At 53.9% G+C, this 17,804-nt stretch overlaps 2 protein-coding genes across 2 annotated transcripts in view; one reads left to right on the top strand and one right to left on the bottom strand.

Annotated features, from left to right (window-relative positions):
- The window catches only part of LOC140085330 (uncharacterized), a 309,037-nt gene that overhangs the window by 249,623 nt on the left and 41,610 nt on the right, over positions 1-17,804 (bottom strand). The gene's annotated exons all lie outside the window — the stretch shown is intronic.
- Positions 1-17,804, top strand: part of LOC140114036 (uncharacterized) — a 43,652-nt gene that overhangs the window by 3,814 nt on the left and 22,034 nt on the right. The window contains exons 5-10 of the mRNA XM_072132678.1: positions 602-2,169; positions 8,430-8,468; positions 13,121-13,495; positions 13,574-13,682; positions 13,768-13,829; positions 14,029-14,140. Coding sequence (XP_071988779.1) covers positions 602-2,169; positions 8,430-8,468; positions 13,121-13,495; positions 13,574-13,682; positions 13,768-13,829; positions 14,029-14,140 — 2,265 coding nt within the window. The remainder of the gene's footprint in view (positions 1-601; positions 2,170-8,429; positions 8,469-13,120; positions 13,496-13,573; positions 13,683-13,767; positions 13,830-14,028; positions 14,141-17,804) is intronic.

Consider the following 17,804-nt stretch of genomic DNA (forward strand, 5'->3'; position numbering starts at 1 on the left):
ACGGCCACATTTGGAATTTTTTCCCACTTCCCTGTTCACGGCTTGGAATATTAGATACAATCACTGGAAAGTACAATTTGTTTCACAGAAAACAAGCCCTCGCACGGCTCTGTACACGGAAACAAGCCCTCGCACGGCTCTGTGCACGGAAACAAGCCCTCGCTCTGCTCTGTGCACGGAAACAAGCCCTCGCGCGGCTCTGTGCACGGAAACAAGCCCTCGCGCGGCTCTGTGCACGGAAACAGGCCCTCGCGCGGCTCTGTGCACGGAAACAGGCCCTCGCGCGGCTCTGTGCACGGAAACAGGCCCTCGCGCGGCTCTGTGCACGGAAACAGGCCCTCGCGCGGCTCTGTGCACGGAAACAGGCCCTCGCGCGGCTCTGTGCACGGAAACAGGCCCTCGCGCGGCTCTATCCCCCCCCCCCCCCACTGTCCAGTATAAACAGTGTAGAGACAGGAGGAGGATGGGGCAGATGTGGTCAGATGGGTCTCTGAGGTCTAATGATGGACGGCAATGTCTTGTCTCCCTTGAGTTGCTTAATAATTTACCTACAAGTCTTCCACATTTGTATTTAGTTTCACATTCTATTATTTTTTGTCAGATAACAACACGAGGAGCTCAGAGGAACATCTGATGTCTTCTGCCTGTAATGATCCTGGTTCCACACAAGATACATATGAAGCGCAGACCATGACCCCAGATATACCCCCAGCCCCTCACAGGGAAGACCCCTCATCTGATCCTATTATACACGTCTCATCCTCTGATTCATCACAGACGCTACTGCAAAATGACTCTCAAGGAAGGGATCGAGGATCTCACACAGGGAAGAAGAAACATCAATGTTCAGTGTGTAGCAAATCATTTAACAGGAAATCAGTACTTAATCAACATCAGATAATTCACACAGGGGAGAAGCCATTCTCATGTCAAGAATGTGGTAAATCTTTTAATCGGAAGGTAGATTTTCATATACATCAAAGAATTCACACAGGGGAGAAGCCATTCTCATGTTCCGATTGCGGGAAACTATTTAATTTGAAATCAAGTTTAGTTAGACATCAGCGAATTCACACAGGAGTGAAGCCCTTCTCTTGTTCTGAATGTAGCAAATGTTTTCGTACAAAATCAGGTCTTGTAAGACATCTGAGAATTCACACAGGGGAGAAGCCATTCTCATGTCAAGAATGTGGTAAATCTTTTAAACAGAAGGAAAATTTGCATATACATCAAAGAATTCACACAGGGGAGAATCCATTCTCATGCTCCAAATGTGGAAAACGGTTCATTCAGAAATCAGATATGGTTAATCATCGGAGAAGTCACACAGGAGAGAAGCCATTTTCATGTTCGGAATGTGGGAAATGTTATACCTACAGATCACAATTGGATAAACATCAAAGACGTCACTCAGGGGAGAAGCCATTTTCATGTTCCGAGTGTAGCAAATGTTTTAAAGTAAAAGTGGATCTTGTTATACATCAGAGAAGTCACACAGGAGAGAAGCCTTATTCATGTTCAGAATGTGGGAAATGTTTTACTCAGAAATCGAGTCTGATTCAACATCACACAATTCACACAGGGGTAAAGAAATTTTCATGCTCCGAATGTGAAAAATGTTTTAGTAGGAAATCCTATCTAGTTACACATCAGAGAACTCACACAGAGGAGAAGCGGTATTCATGCTCAGAATGTGGGGAATGTTTTCTCACCAAATATTATCTTAATACACATCAGAGAACTCACACAGGTGAGCAGCCAGTTTCATGTTCAGAATGTGGGAAATGTTTTTACCAGAAATCACAATTGGATAAACATCAGAGAATTCACACAGGGGAGAAACCGTTTTCATGTTTAGAATGTGGGAAATCGTTTAGCAATAAATCACAGTTGGATGGACATTGGAGAATTCACACAGGAGAAAAGCCATTCTCATGTTCAGAATGTGGAAAAATGTTTAGCCAGAAATCAACTTTGGATAAACATCTGAGAATTCACACAGGAGAGAAGCCGTTCTCATGCTCAGAATGTGAGAAATGTTTTACTCACAGATCAAGTCTTGTTACTCATCAGAGAAGTCACACAGGAGTGCTGCCCTTCTTATGCTCAGAATGTGGGAAATGTTTTGCCAAGAACTCATATCTTGTTGCTCATCAGAGAACTCACATATGACAGTGGTCACTTTCAGACTCACACTCAAGGCCACAGAAACCAGCGCTGTGTGTATAAGCTGTGAGACACTGAAGGGGTTAATTGTGGATGGGTGGTATGTTTCCCCTGGGTTTCCTACTATGCAAGGCCTTAATGCTGAGGTTGTGTTGTCCCGCACCTTGGACACAGGTGGTGGGAGCAGCCTAATCAGAGGGGATAAAGCTGCCGAGCAGAGCTGAGAGTGTTGGCTCTAAGACGAGGCTGGAGAGCGCACATAGCCCTGACCCCTGTGCCTGGAGCAGCGACATCCTTTATATTTTAGTGGCGAGTTAGAGGAACTCTGTTTAGTTAGCACCCAGACAGGTAGGATTTTGTTTTGTGTTTTGATGCCTGTATGTAAAGGCTGTTTTATTTTATACCTGCTGCTGGAATAAACGCAGGCGAGACCTGTTTTGGACTAAACTTTGGTGTCACTGTCTTGGACTGCATCCCAAATCACCGCTACCACGGTGATTGTATCCGATCACTGGAATGTCCTAGACTGTATCCCACCGCCGAGGCGTCCTAGACTGTATCCCACCGCCGAGGCGTCCTAGACTGTATCCCACCGCCGAGGCGTCCTAGACTGTATCCCACCGCCGAGGGGACCTAGACTGTATCCCACCGCCGAGGCGTCCTAGACTGTATCCCACCGCCGAGGCGTCCTAGACTGTATCCCACCGCCGAGGCGTCCTAGACTGTATCCCACCGCCGAGGCGTCCTAGACTGTATCCCACCGCCGAGGCGTCCTAGACTGTATCCCACCGCCGAGGCGTCCTCGACTGTATCCCACCGCCGAGGCGTCCTCGACTGTATCCCACCGCCGAGGCGTCCTAGACTGTATCCCACCGCCGAGGCGTCCTAGACTGTATCCCACCGCCGAGGCGTCCTAGACTGTATCCCACCGCCGAGGCGTCCTAGACTGTATCCCACCGCCGAGGTGTCCTAGACTGTATCCACCACTGAGGTGTCCTAGACTGTATCCCACCACCGAGGTGTCCTAGACTGTATCCCACCACCGAGGTGTCCTAGACTGTATCCCACCACTGAGGTGTCCTAGACTCTATCCACCACTGAGGTGTCCTAGACTCTATCCACCACTGAGGTGTCCTAGACTGTATCCCACCACTGAGGTGTCCTAGACTGTAGAATAAATGGCATCATTCTGTATCTAAACATTTCAATAGTAGAATTTTTATTTTATTTTTATACCTCACATGGAGGAATCGGAGGAAATTATTTTTTTTTTTTGTACTTTAATAAAGCGAAATACATTAATAATTTCTACAATTCTCATTTATCTTCAGAATAAAGGGAAAGAAATTCAATACCAAAAATATTCGGATCTTTATTATTCCAGAAAAAAAATAATGATAACAATACAATTTAGAAAGGACGGAAGCCCCCGGGGGAGGGGATCCTCAGGGAAAGTCATACACAATAGATGAGAAGAAGAAATGTAATAAACCTGCTGAGTGATGGAACTCGGAGGAGATACAGCGACTGCACATACAGGTGACATTACATTTCTTCTTCTCATCTGTTGTATATGACTTTACATTGGTCCCAATTTCTCACGTTTAGCATTTTCCTGATATGAATCTCTTTTGTCAATTGCATCTGTCAGCTCCCTCTTCCCTGCAGCTCCCTCCTCCTCCTGCTCCATAATGACTTCAGCTGGAAGAGGAGGGGGGGCACATTTCTCTGGTCATTCTTTCTATACAGAAGAATATCTCCCATCGAGCTGCATCGAAATTCCTGCTCAATTGCAATTTTTCCTTAGAATATCTACGGTTCTGCGACAACCAGAACAACAATCATTGGTTGGGAGTACAAAATCTTAGTGTGGACCCTTTTCTTTAAGAAGACACCGAACTATGTTCAGAGCATAGAGGTGATTGAAGTGTTCCTCCCTAGGGATTGTAATCGGAGTAGGGATGAAGTCCTCCAATAAGGCAGAAAAATCCTAAGGTTTCCCTGTGAAACACAGTATAAATAATAGAGTAATAATAAATCATCCGAATGTTACTGATGAACGGGAATATGGATTATGAAAGTCTAATCCAATCATGGCCATGACCAGTGGGAAGAGGAGTCACCAGAAGTCTGTACCAGACGTAGTATCGTCTGCCATGTTCAGAGATACTACAGAGGGCCTGGTCCACATTGGGAGAAGCCACAAGAATCACAGGAGTGATGGGTCTACAGAGAAAGTGCCCAAACACCAGCACTTGTTCAGTCTCCCGGTCCTTGTGTACCGATACTTGCCAAATTGAGTACATACTGTTCGGGTCCACTCATCATTAGTGATTACGTGTCCACATGCGCCCCATCTCCTGCATAAGAAAGAGGTCCCTGCTGACAGGTTTCATTAATAGTGCCCCCAGTAGTATCGGCACCCCATATATACAGTAGCGACAGCGCCCTCAGTAACTAGTAGTAATAATGCCCCTAGTAGTAGTAATCCCTGTTCCCTGTGGCAACCCACCAACCCTGTGCCAGATCCACAGAAACTAGGATCCAGGTCGGTTACTGCGACACGACTGCTCCTTCCACATTGGGACCGCAGGATTCCAAGTATCCCAGGGACAGGAAACATCTGAGAAACCCTTTAAAATCAATTCCAAGTTGTTTTCTGCCCCTGGAGAAGCAGGGAATCCGTCCTGTCAGGTGTCGTCGTGGAAGTGCTAGGAAAATACTTATATCAAGCATGGCTCTATGGATGAGCTGAAACGTTGCACCTTATTTTGCCATGGGTGAATAAATCTCACCTTTATACTTGCCGGAGTGCTGCCTCATTGCATTCTTTTGGATATCTGACCTTACAAACCGGTCGATCGGGTTTGTTGGAGGCGAGCACCCACCATTGGACTTGATCCAGTATACTCGCTGTGCTGCTCCACAATTGGACTGTTTACTTCAAGTTAGGATATGTTCATATATAGGACTACACAACGACCTAGATATTTAGGGAATTGTGTGTCCTCTAATTATGATCTCCAGACTATGTATAGATGTGTGGCGGGTGCTCAGGGCAGACAAATGCTGGGCTGAGATTAAAATGAGGTTTCCATCAAGTTGTATAAAATGAGGGGTAGAGGGTCAAGGGAGGAAAGATCTGAAGAGTCTCCATGTCTTTAACATTAGATGTATGAACAGTGGCTGCATATTAATGCGAATCTGCCATAAACTGCGCTAATTAATAGATGGTGAAATGAAGGACTAGACCATCTTATACTGCGCCAGATTTATCACCCAAAAACACCCAAATAAGTTTCGGGACACGTTGTACCAGTGGCTGCTCATAGGGAATAAGAATAGGTAAATGGCAAAATCTGTGGTACAATTTGGGCAATTTGTTTTAATTGTATTTTCATCCTCAATATTCATGAATGGAAAAGATATTGGGGTTCATTTACAAAGGGTCCTCGGGCCGCACTGTCGTCGGAATATCGGACGAATTCCGATGTGCGCCACATTAAGAAGGGTTTTTGGCATACGCGACCGGATTTTGGCGCATTGGCGCCGGCTTTTCCGATGGATTCAGACTAAGCGCGGGATTTAACATTCAAATTTGTGTCGCAAGCCAAGCACTTACATGCACCAGGAAGAAGAAGGTGAACTCCGGGGACCTGAGCAGGGAAGAGACACATGCAGGATATCGGGTGCAGGATCTTAGTGACTCCCCGTACAGCGCATTATACACGAACAATGCACTTACATGCACCAGGAAGAAGAAGGTGAACTCCAGGACCTGAGCGGGGAAGCGACACATGCAGGATATCGGGCACACGATGTTAGTGACTCCCCGCACAGCGCATTATACACGGACAATGCACTTACATGCACCAGGAAGAAGAAGGTGAACTCCGGGGACCTGAGCGGGGAAGCGACACATGCAGGATATCGGGGGCAGGATCTTAGTGACTCCCCGCACAGTGCATTATACACGGACAATGCACTTACATGCACCGGGAAGAAGAAGGTGAACTCCGGGGACCTGAGCGGGGAAGTGACACATGCAGGATATCGGGCACACGATGTTAGTGACTCCCCGCACAGCGCATTATACACGGACAATGCACTTACATGCACCAGGAAGAAGAAGGTGAACTCCAGGGACCTGAGCGGGGAAGCGACACATGCAGGATATCGGGTGCAGGATCTTAGTGACTCCACGCACAGCGCATTATACACTCACCGGCCACTTTATTAGGTACACCTGTCCAACTGCTCGTTAACACTTAATTTCTAATCAGCCAATCACATGGCGGCAACTCAGTGCATTTAGGCATGTAGACATGGTCAAGACAATCTCCTGCAGTTCTCCCGAGCATCAGTATGGGGACGAGCCGGGCAGCAGAGAGGAGAGGCAGAGGAGACAGATGGATGGATGAGCCAGGCAGCAGAGAGGAGAGGCCGAGGAGAAGCCAGGAGACAGAGGGATGAGCCGGGCAGCAGAGAGGAGAGGCCGAGGAGAAGCCAGGAGACAGAGGGATGAGCCGGGCAGCAGAGAGGAGAGGCAGAGGAGAAGCCAGGAGACAGAGGGATGAGCCGGGCAGCAGAGAGGAGAGGCAGAGGAGGAGCCAGGAGACAGAGGGATGAGCCGGGCAGCAGAGAGGAGAGGCAGAGGAGAAGCCAGGAGACAGAGGGATGAGCCGGGCAGCAGAGAGGAGAGGCAGAGGAGAAGCCAGGAGACAGAAGGATGAGCCGGGCAGCAGAGGAGAGGCAGAGGAGAAGCCAGGAGACAGAAGGATGAGCCGGGCAGCAGAGGAGAGGCAGAGGAGAAGCCAGGAGACAGAAGGATGAGCCGGGCAGCAGAGAGGAGAGGCAGAGGAGAAGCTAGGAGACAGAAGGATGAGCCGGGCAGCAGAGAGGAGAGGCAGAGGAGAAGCCAGGAGACAGAGGAATGAGCCAGACAGCAGAGAGGAGAAGCCAGGAGACAGAGGGATGAGCCGGGCAGCAGAGAGGAGAAGCCAGGAGACAGAGGGATGAGCCGGGCAGCAGAGAGGAGAAGCCAGGAGACAGAGGGATGAGCCGGGCAGCAGAGAGGAGAAGCCAGGAGACAGAGGGATGAGCCGGGCAGCAGAGAGGAGAAGCCAGGAGACAGAGGGATGAGCCGGGCAGCAGAGAGGAGAAGCCAGGAGACAGAGGGATGAGCCGGGCAGCAGAGAGGAGAAGCCAGGAGACAGATGGATGAGCCGGGCAGCAGAGAGGAGAAGCCAGGAGACAGACGGATGAGCCGGGCAGCAGAGAGGAGAAGCCAGGAGACAGAGGGATGAGCCGGGCAGCAGAGAGGAGAAGCCAGGAGACAGAGGGATGAGCCGGGCAGCAGAGAGGAGAGGCAGAGGAGAAGCCAGGAGACAGAGGGATGAGCCGGGCAGCAGAGAGGAGAGAAAGAGGAGAAGCCAGGAGACAGAGGGATGAGCTGGGCAGCAGAGAGGAGAGGCAGAGGAGAAACCAGGAGACAGAGGGATGAGCCGGGCAGCAGAGAGGAGAGGCAGAGGAGAAGCCAGGAGACAGAGGGATGAGCCGGGCAGCAGAGAGGAGAGAAAGAGGAGAAGCCAGGAGACAGAGGGATGAGCTGGGCAGCAGAGAGGAGAGGCAGAGGAGAAGCCAGGAGACAGAAGGATGAGCCGGGCAGCAGAGGAGAGGCAGAGGAGAAGCTAGGAGACAGAGGGATGAGCCGGGCAGCAGAGAGGAGAGGCAGAGGAGAAGCCAGGAGACAGGAGTAGCTCCCTTCAAAGTGCAACCCCTTCCCCCAGCGCACTAGGAGGAGCCGGGCTACATGTGAAGAAGTGCATTAAAATGTTGCAAGCAACATCCCATTCACCCAAACACGCAGTCCCATGTAAGCTCCATCTCCTGTAGCAGTCCCATGTAAGCTCCATCTCCTGTAGCAGTCCCATGTAAGCTCCATCTCCTGTAGCAGTCCCATGTAAGCTCCATCTCCTGTAGCAGTCCCATGTAACCTCCATCTCCTGTAGCAGTCCCATGTAACCTCCATCTCCTGTAGCAGTTCTCTGGCTGCTCCTCCTTCCATACACACATGTGATCAGACATCACTCCTGCCCCTCCCCCTGCAAGATGAGAGGCACGCCTCTTATCCCTCACTGCGACACGCCCCTTCCCGTGATGTCACACTATCCATAAGCAGTTTTAGAGTCTCACTTAACACGTGACAACAAGTGGGCGGAGCTTATTGAGTCATCTGTTCTTTTCCGGGAGCCAACCCATAGCTAGTAACCACAAGAAACCGCAGCAAGGATTATCCACAGGTGTGTACAGCGCCAGAAGGAGGAGAGGGGTGCACATTACATGGGGCTGCAGGCTGGAGGAGGAGAGGGGTGTACGTTACATGGGACTGCAGGCTGGAGGAGGAGAGGGGTGTACATTACATGGGACTGCAGGCTGGAGGAGGAGAGGGGTGTACATTACATGGGACTGCAGGCTGGAGGAGGAGAGGGATGTACATTACATGGGACTGCGCGCTGGAGGAGGAGAGGGGTGTACATTACATGGGACTGCAGGCTGGAGGAGGAGAGGGGTGCACATTACATGGGACTGCAGGCTGGAGGAGGAGAGGGGTGTACATTACATGGGACTGCAGGCTGGAGGAGGAGAGGGGTGTACATTACATGGGACTGCAGGCTGGAGGAGGAGAGGGGTGTACATTACATGGGACTGCAGGCTGGAGGAGAGGAGGAGTGTACATTACATGGGACTGCAGGCAGGAGGGGGAGATGGGTGTACATTACATGGGACTGCAGACTGGAGGGGGAAAGGGGTGTACATTACATGGGACTGCAGGAGGAGAGGGGTGTACATTACATGGGACTGCAGGAGGAGAGGGGTGTACATTACATGGGACTGCAGGAGGAGAGGGGTGTACATTACATGGGACTGCAGACTGGAGGAGGAGAGGGGTGCACATTACATGGGACTGCAGGAGGAGGAGAGGGGTGTACATTACATGGGACTGCAGGCTGGAGGAGGAGAGGGGTGTACATTACATGGGGTTGCAAGCTGGGGTAGGAGAGGGGTGTACATTACATGGGACTGCAGGAGGAGGAGAGGGGTGTACATTACATGGGACTGCAGGAGGAGGAGAGGGGTGTACATTACATGGGACTGCAGGCTGGAGGAGGAGAGGGATGTACATTACATGGGACTGCAGGCTGGAGGAGGAGAGGGATGTACATTACATGGGACTGCAGGCTGGAGGAGGAGAGGGGGTACATTACATGGGACTGCAGGCTGGAGTAGGAGAGGGGCGTACATTACATGGGACTGCAGGCTGGAGGAGGAGAGGGGCGTACATTACATGGGGCTGCAGGCTGGAGGAGGAGAGGGGTGTACATTACATGGGACTGCAGGCTGGAGGAGGAGAGGGGTGTACATTACATGGGACTGCAGGCTGGAGGAGAGGGGTGTACATTACATGGGACTGCAGGCTGGAGGAGGAGAGGGATGTACATTACATGGGACTGCAGGCTGGAGGAGGAGAGGGGGTACATTACATGGGACTGCAGGCTGGAGGAGGAGAGGGGCGTACATTACATGGGACTGCAGGCTGGAGGAGGAGAGGGGCGTACATTACATGGGGCTGCAGGCTGGAGGAGGAGAGGGGTGTACATTACATGGGACTGCAGGCTGGAGGAGGAGAGGGGTGTACATTACATGGGACTGCAGGCTGGAGGAGAGGGGTGTACATTACATGGGACTGCAGGCTGGAGGAGGAGAGGGGTGTACATTACATGGGACTGCAGGCTGGAGGAGGAGAGGGGTGTACATTACATGGGACTGCAGGCTGGAGGAGGAGAGGGGTACATTACATGGGACTGCAGGAGGAGGAGAGGGGTGTACATTACATGAGACTGCAGGCTGGAGGAGGAGAGGGGTGTACATTACATGGGACTGCAGGCTGGAGGAGGAGAGGGGTGTACATTACATGGGACTGCAGGAGGAGGAGAGGGGTGTACATTACATGGGACTGCAGGCTGGAGGGGGAGAGGGGTGTACATTACATGGGACTGCAGGCTGGAGGAGGAGAGGGATGTACATTACATGGGACTGCAGGCTGGAGTAGGAGAGGGATGTACATTACATGGGACTGCAGGCTGGAGGAGGAGAGGGGGTACATTACATGGGACTGCAGGCTGGAGGAGGAGAGGGGCGTACATTACATGGGACTGCAGGCTGGAGGAGGAGAGGGGCGTACATTACATGGGGCTGCAGGCTGGAGGAGGAGAGGGGTGTACATTACATGGGACTGCAGGCTGGAGGAGGAGAGGGGTGTACATTACATGGGACTGCAGGCTGGAGGAGAGGGGTGTACATTACATGGGACTGCAGGCTGGAGGAGGAGAGGGGTACATTACATGGGACTGCAGGCTGGAGGAGGAGAGGGGGGTACATTACATGGGACTGCAGGCTGGAGGAGGAGAGGGGTGTACATTACATGGGACTGCAGGCTGGAGGAGGAGAGGGGTGTACATTACATGGGACTGCAGGCTGGAGGAGAGGGGTGTACATTACATGGGACTGCAGGCTGGAGGAGAGGGGTGTACATTACATGGGACTGCAGGCTGGAGGAGGAGAGGGGTGTACATTACATGAGACTGCAGGCTGGAGGAGGAGAGGGGTGTACATTACATGGGACTGCAGGCTGGAGGGGGAGAGGGGTGTACATTACATGGGACTGCAGGCAGGAGGAGGAGAGGGATGTACATTACATGGACTGCAGGCTGGAGGAGGAGAGGGGTGTACATTACATGGGTCTGCAGGCTGGAGGAGGAGAGGGGTGTACATTACATGGGACTGCAGGCTGGAGGGGGAGAGGGGTGTACATTACATGGGACTGCAGGCTGGAGGAGGAGAGGGATGTACATTACATGGACTGCAGGCTGGAGGAGGAGAGGGGTGTACATTACATGGGACTGCAGGCTGGAGGGGGAGAGGGGTGTACATTACATGGGACTGCAGGCTGGAGGGGGAGAGGGGTGTACATTACATGGGACTGCAGGCTGGAGGGGGAGAGGGGTGTACATTACATGGGACTGCAGGCTGGAGGAGGAGAGGGATGTACATTACATGGGACTGCAGGCTGGAGGAGAGGGTTCTACATTACATGGGACTGCAGGCTGGAGGAGGAGAGGGCTGTACATTACATGGGACTGCAGGCTGGAGGAGGGGAGGGGGTGTACATTACATGGGACTGCAGGCTGGAGGAGGAGAGGGGTGTACATTGCATGGGACTGCAGGCTGGAGGAGGAGAGGGGTGTACATTGCATGGGACTGCAGGCTGGAGGAGGAGAGGGGTGTACATTACATGGGACTGCAGGCTGGAGGAGGAGAGGGGTGTACATTACATGGGACTGCAGGCTGGAGGGGAGAGTGGGTGTACATTACATGGGACTGCAGGCTGGAGGAGGAGAGGTGTACATTACATGGGACTGCAGGCTGGAGGAGGAGAGGTGTACATTACATGGGACTGCAGGCTGGAGGAGGAGAGGGGTGCACATTACATGGGGCTGGAGGAGGAGAGGGGTGTACATTACATGGGACTGCAGGCTGGAGGAGGAAGGGGTGTACATTACATGGGCCTGCAGACACGAGGAGGAGAGGGGGGTACATTACATGGGACTGCAGGCTGGAGGGAGGAGAGGGGTGTACATTACATGGGGCTGGAGGAGGAGAGGGGTGTACATTACATGGGACTGCAGGCTGGAGGAGGAAGGGGTGTACATTACATGGGCCTGCAGGCACGAGGAGGAGAGGGGGGTACATTACATGGGACTGCAGGCTGGAGGGGGAGAGGGGGGTACATTACATGGGACTGCAGGCTGGAGGAGGAAGGGGTGTACATTACATGGGCCTGCAGGCACGAGGAGGAGAGGGGGGTACATTACATGGGACTGCAGGCTGGAGGGGGAGAGGGGGGTACATTACATGGGACTGCAGGCTGGAGGAGGAGAGGGGTGTACATTACATGGGACTGCAGGCTGGAGGAGGAGAGGGATGTACATTACATGGGACTGGAGGGGGAGAGGGGGTGTACATTACATGGGACTGCAGGCTGGAGGGGGAGAGGGGTGTACATTACATGGGACTGCAGGCTGGAGGGGGAGAGGGGTGTACATTACATGGGACTGCAGGCTGCAGGGGGAGAGGGGTGTTCATTACATGGGACTGGAGGGGGAGAGCGGTGTAGATTACATGGGACTGCAGGCTGGAGGAGGAGAGGGGTGTACATTACATGGGACTGCAGGCTGGAGGAGGAGAGGGGTGTACATTACATGGGACTGCAAGCTGGAGGAGGAGAGGGGTGTACATTACATGGGACTGCACATGGTGGGGGGGGACATTACATGGGACTGCACATGGCGGGGGGGGGGGACATTACATGGGACTGCACATGGCGGGGGTATACATTACATGGGACTGTACATGGCGGGGGGGGGGTACATGGGACTGCACATGGCGGGGGGGACATTACATGGGACTGCACATGGCGGGGGGGACATTACATGGGACTGCACATGGCGGGGGGACATTACATGGGACTGCACATGGCGGGGGGGACATTACATGGGACTGCACATGGCGGGGGGGACATTACATGGGACTGCACATGGCGGGGTGGTGGACATTACATGGGACTGCACATGGCGGGGTGGTGGACATTACATGGGACTGCACATGGCGGGGTGGTGTACATTACATGGGACTGCACATGGCGGGGGGGACATTACATGGGACTGCACATGGCGGGGGGGACATTACATGGGACTGCACATGGCGGGGGGGAACATTACATGGGACTGCACATGGCGGGGGGGACATTACATGGGACTGCACATGGCGGGGGGGACACTACATCTTCCCTGTAATCTCCTCCGGTCTCTGGATTTCTCTTCTTCCTCCTCAGGTTCTTACAATCCAGAATCTTCTATATCGGAGAATATTCCGGAGCGACTCATCCAGGATGGAGAGAGGGGGGGACAAGATGGCGGAGAGCGTCCTGCGCCTCACCCTAGAGATCCTGTACCGGCTGACAGGAGAGGTGAGAGCCCCCCATATCATGTGGTGGTGGGGGATGGGACATGGATGTGGGGATATTATCCCGCTGTCTCCCCATAACCAGGATTACACATTAGTGAAGAAGACGTCTAGTGAGCGCTGTCCGGCCCCTGTGTATGAAGAATGGGGGGGACCCCTGCGCCCCATCCCCCGGCCTCACCCCCTGATACATGACCAGATCCTAGAACTGACCATGAAGATGACGGAGCTGCTGACTGGAGAGGTGACACTGCTGGGAATGCTGGGACATGATCCAGTAATGGAGGCTCCGGGGGATGACTGTAGCCATTGTGTGTGTCAGGTTCCTATAAGGTGTCAGGATGTGGCCGTCTATTTCTCCATGGAGGAGTGGGAGTATGTAGAAGGACACAAGGAGCGCTACCAGGAGCCGCGGAGCCTTGCATCACCAGGTAATAGACAGGACTATAGACACGTGTCCCCTCTGTATTATCTGTATAGAAGAAGGAATTCAGTCTGTGTATGTGATCCCTACAGTCCCTCCATCCAGGGAGAGCAGATCCCCGGAGAGATGTCCCCGTCCTGCACAGGAGGATCAGGTAGGTGGAGATGTCTCTCCCTATGAGCTGTAGACGGCTGTCACCTCCTGCTCCTCAGTATTAGATGTCTTCTCCTGGAGGATGGAGCATAGACATGACATGTGCTCTGGATCTTCTCCATGTTCCTCAGAGATAAGTAGCGCTGGATTCCCGGCCTCTTCTCCAGCATCTTCTGACTATTAGAATATTTGTTTCTCAGCTTCTGGATGAGGAGAAAGATGTGGACATTATCGGTGCAGCCATAAAAGAAGAGACGTGTGTGAGGGATGAGGAGGAGTGTGAGGAGGACGCCCCGGCACATGTCCCCCCAGGTGAGGAGTGTGAGGAGGACGCCCCGGCACATGTCCCCCCAGGTGAGGAGTGTGAGGAGGACGCCCCAGCACATGTACCCCCAGGTGAGGAGTGTGAGGAGGACGCCCCGGCACGTGTCCCCCCAGGTGAGGAGTGTGAGGAGGACGCCCCGGCACATGTCCCCCCAGGTGAGGAGTGTGAGGAGGACGCCCCGGCACATGTCCCCCCAGGTGAGGAGTGTGAGGAGGACGCCCCGGCACATGTCCCCCCGTGTGAGGAGGACGCCCCGGCACGTGCCCCCCAGGTGAGGAGGACGCCCCGGCACGTGTCCCCCCAGGTGAGGAGTGTGAGGAGGACGCCCCGGCACATGTCCCCCCAGGTGAGGAGTGTGAGGAGGACGCCCCGGCACGTGTCCCCCCAGGTGAGGAGTGTGAGGAGGACGCCCCAGCACATGTACCCCCAGGTGAGGAGTGTGAGGAGGACGCCCCGGCACGTGTCCCCCCAGGTGAGGAGTGTGAGGAGCACGCCCCGGCACATGTCCCCCCAGGTGAGGAGTGTGAGGAGGACGCCCCGGCACATGTCCCCCCAGGTGAGGAGTGTGAGGAGGACGCCCCGGCACATGTCCCCCCGTGTGAGGAGGACGCCCCGGCACGTGCCCCCCAGGTGAGGAGGACGCCCCGGCACGTGTCCCCCCAGGTGAGGAGTGTGAGGAGGACGCCCCGGCACATGTCCCCCCAGGTGAGGAGTGTGAGGAGGACGCCCCGGCACGTGTCCCCCCAGGTGAGGAGTGTGAGGAGGACGCCCCGGCACGTGTCCCCCCAGGTGAGGAGTGTGAGGAGGACGCCCCGGCACATGTCCCCCCAGGTGAGGAGTGTGAGGAGGACGCCCCGGCACATGTCCCCCCAGGTGAGGAGGACGCCCCGGCACATGTCCCCCCAGGTGAGGAGTGTGAGGAGGACGCCCCGGCACGTGTCCCCCCAGGTGAGGAGTGTGAGGAGGACGCCCCGGCACATGTCCACCCAGGTGAGGAGGACGCCCCGGCACATGTCCCCCCAGGTGAGGAGTGTGAGGAGGACGCCCCGGCACATGTCCCCCCAGGTGAGGAGTGTGAGGAGGACGCCCCGGCACGTGTCCCCCCAGGTGAGGAGTGTGAGGAGGACGCCCCAGCACATGTCCCCCCAGGTGAGGAGTGTGAGGAGGACGCCCCAGCACATGTCCCCCCAGGTGAGGAGGACGCCCCGGCACATGTCCCCCCAGGTGAGGAGTGTGAGGAGGACGCCCCGGCACATGTCCCCCCAGGTGAGGAGTGTGAGGAGGACGCCCCGGCACATGTCCCCCCAGGTGAGTAGTCACCGCTCACAGAGGAGGAAACCTCCAGGAGGAGAGTAGGTGACAGGAGATGGAAGGACGTGTCTCCAGTCTTGTACTATACATATATACCGGGGGCGGGGGGAGACGCTGTGAGCTGCGCTTGTGTTATACTCTGTGTATATCCGGACGCTGCTGGTTACTAGAGGGAAGGCGACATCTTGGTGTAGTCTGGGTTTCGGCATCACCTCCCTTGTAGGTAGAACCAGAGTGTAGACATCGGGCGATACATTTCTGGTGGAGTTACTTGATGCTGAGCTTTGGAGATGACTCGTTCTCTTTGTTATACGTGAATCTTCACAGTGTTTTATACACGTAAAAGGTCATTAAAAAAAATCTTTTATACAACAGAATGATATATACAGAGACCTCTTATATACACCCGGAGGGTGAAAACCAAAACGTGTGAGGCTGAGGCTCTGGCTCTTATCTGCTTGTGGCCTTCAGGTCAGAGGTCAGGGGGTCATGAAGGGAATGGATATTACGACCAATGTGAAGGTGTTTAGAGGACATCTACCTCCAGATTTAGGGTTTGTAATCTGTCACCAAGTGCTTGTTACCTTAGGGGTTAATGAGGGAGTCCTCCTGCCACGTTCTGGTATGTCTGCTACTCCGAAATAATTTCTTTATAAGTTTGTGCAAATGAGCTGGAGGAGCTCACCTGGCTGCTCGCCGAGCGGCTCCTGGCTCCGCTGGAAGATAATTTATGCACGCGCCCTCTTTGATATTCCACGATGTCGCCGGCTGATTGGAGGACTCCCCACCACCCCTAAGGTAACGAGCATGTATCTGGTGACAGTCCACCGATCCTAAGGTAACGAGCATGTATCTGGTGACAGTCCGCCGCCCCTAAGGTAACGAGCATGTATCTGGTGACAGTCCGCCGCCCCTAAGGTAATGAGCATGTATCTGGTGACAGTCCGCCGCCCCTAAGGTAACGAGCATGTATCTGGTGACAGTCCACCGCCCCTAAGGTAACGAGCATGTATCTGGTGACAGTCCACCACCCCTAAGGTAACGAGCATGTATCTGGTGACAGTCCACCGACCCTAAGGTAACGAGCATGTATCTGGTGACAGTCCACCGACCCTAAGGTAACGAGCATGTATCTGGTGACAGTCCGCCGACCTTAAGGTAACGAGCATGTATCTGGTGACAGTCCGCCGCCCCTAAGGTAACGAGCATGTATCTGGTGACAGTCCGCCGACCTTAAGGTAACGAGCATGTATCTGGTGACAGTCCGCCGCCCCTAAGGTAATGAGCATGTATCTGGTGACAGTCCGCCGCCCCTAAGGTAACGAGCATGTATCTGGTGACAGTCCACCGCCCCTAAGGTAACGAGCATGTATCTGGTGACAGTCCACCACCCCTAAGGTAACGAGCATGTATCTGGTGACAGTCCGCCGCCCCTAAGGTAAGGAGCATGTATCTGGTGACAGTCCGCCGCCCCTAAGGTAACGAGCATGTATCTGGTGACAGTCCGCCGCCCCTAAGGTAACGAGCATGTATCTGATGACAGTCCGCCGCCCCTAAGGTAACGAGCATGTATCTGGTGACAGTCCACCGACCCTAAGGTAACGAGCATGTATCTGGTGACAGTCCGCCGACCCTAAGGTAACGAGCATGTATCTGGTGACAGTCCACCGACCCTAAGGTAACGAGCATGTATCTGGTGACAGTCCGCCGACCCTAAGGTAACGAGCATGTATCTGGTGACAGTCCACCGACCCTAAGGTAACGAGCATGTATCTGGTGACAGTCCACCGCCCCTAAGGTAACGAGCATGTATCTGGTGACAGTCCACCGCCCCTAAGGTAACGAGCATGTATCTGGTGACAGTCCACCGCCCCTAAGGTAACGAGCATGTATCTGGTGACCGTCCACCGCCCCTCAGGTAACGAGCATGTATCTGGTGACAGTCCACCACCCCTAAGGTAACGAGCATGTATCTGGTGACAGTCCACCACCCCTAAGGTAACGAGCATGTATCTGGTGACAGTCCGCCGCCCCTAAGGTAAGGAGCATGTATCTGGTGACAGTCCACCGACCCTAAGGTAACGAGCATTTATCTGGTGGCAGTCCGCCGCCCCTAAGGTAACGAGCATGTATCTGGTGACAGTCCACCGCCCCTAAGGTAACGAGCATGTATCTGGTGACAGTCCACCACCCCTAAGGTAACGAGCATGTATCTGGTGACAGTCCGCCGCCCCTAAGGTAAGGAGCATGTATCTGGTGACAGTCCACCGACCCTAAGGTAACGAGCATTTATCTGGTGGCAGTCCGCCGCCCCTAAGGTAACGAGCATGTATCTGGTGA

The sequence above is a fragment of the Engystomops pustulosus genome, chromosome 1 (assembly GCF_040894005.1).
Source record: "Engystomops pustulosus chromosome 1, aEngPut4.maternal, whole genome shotgun sequence".
NCBI lineage: Eukaryota > Metazoa > Chordata > Amphibia > Anura > Leptodactylidae > Engystomops > Engystomops pustulosus.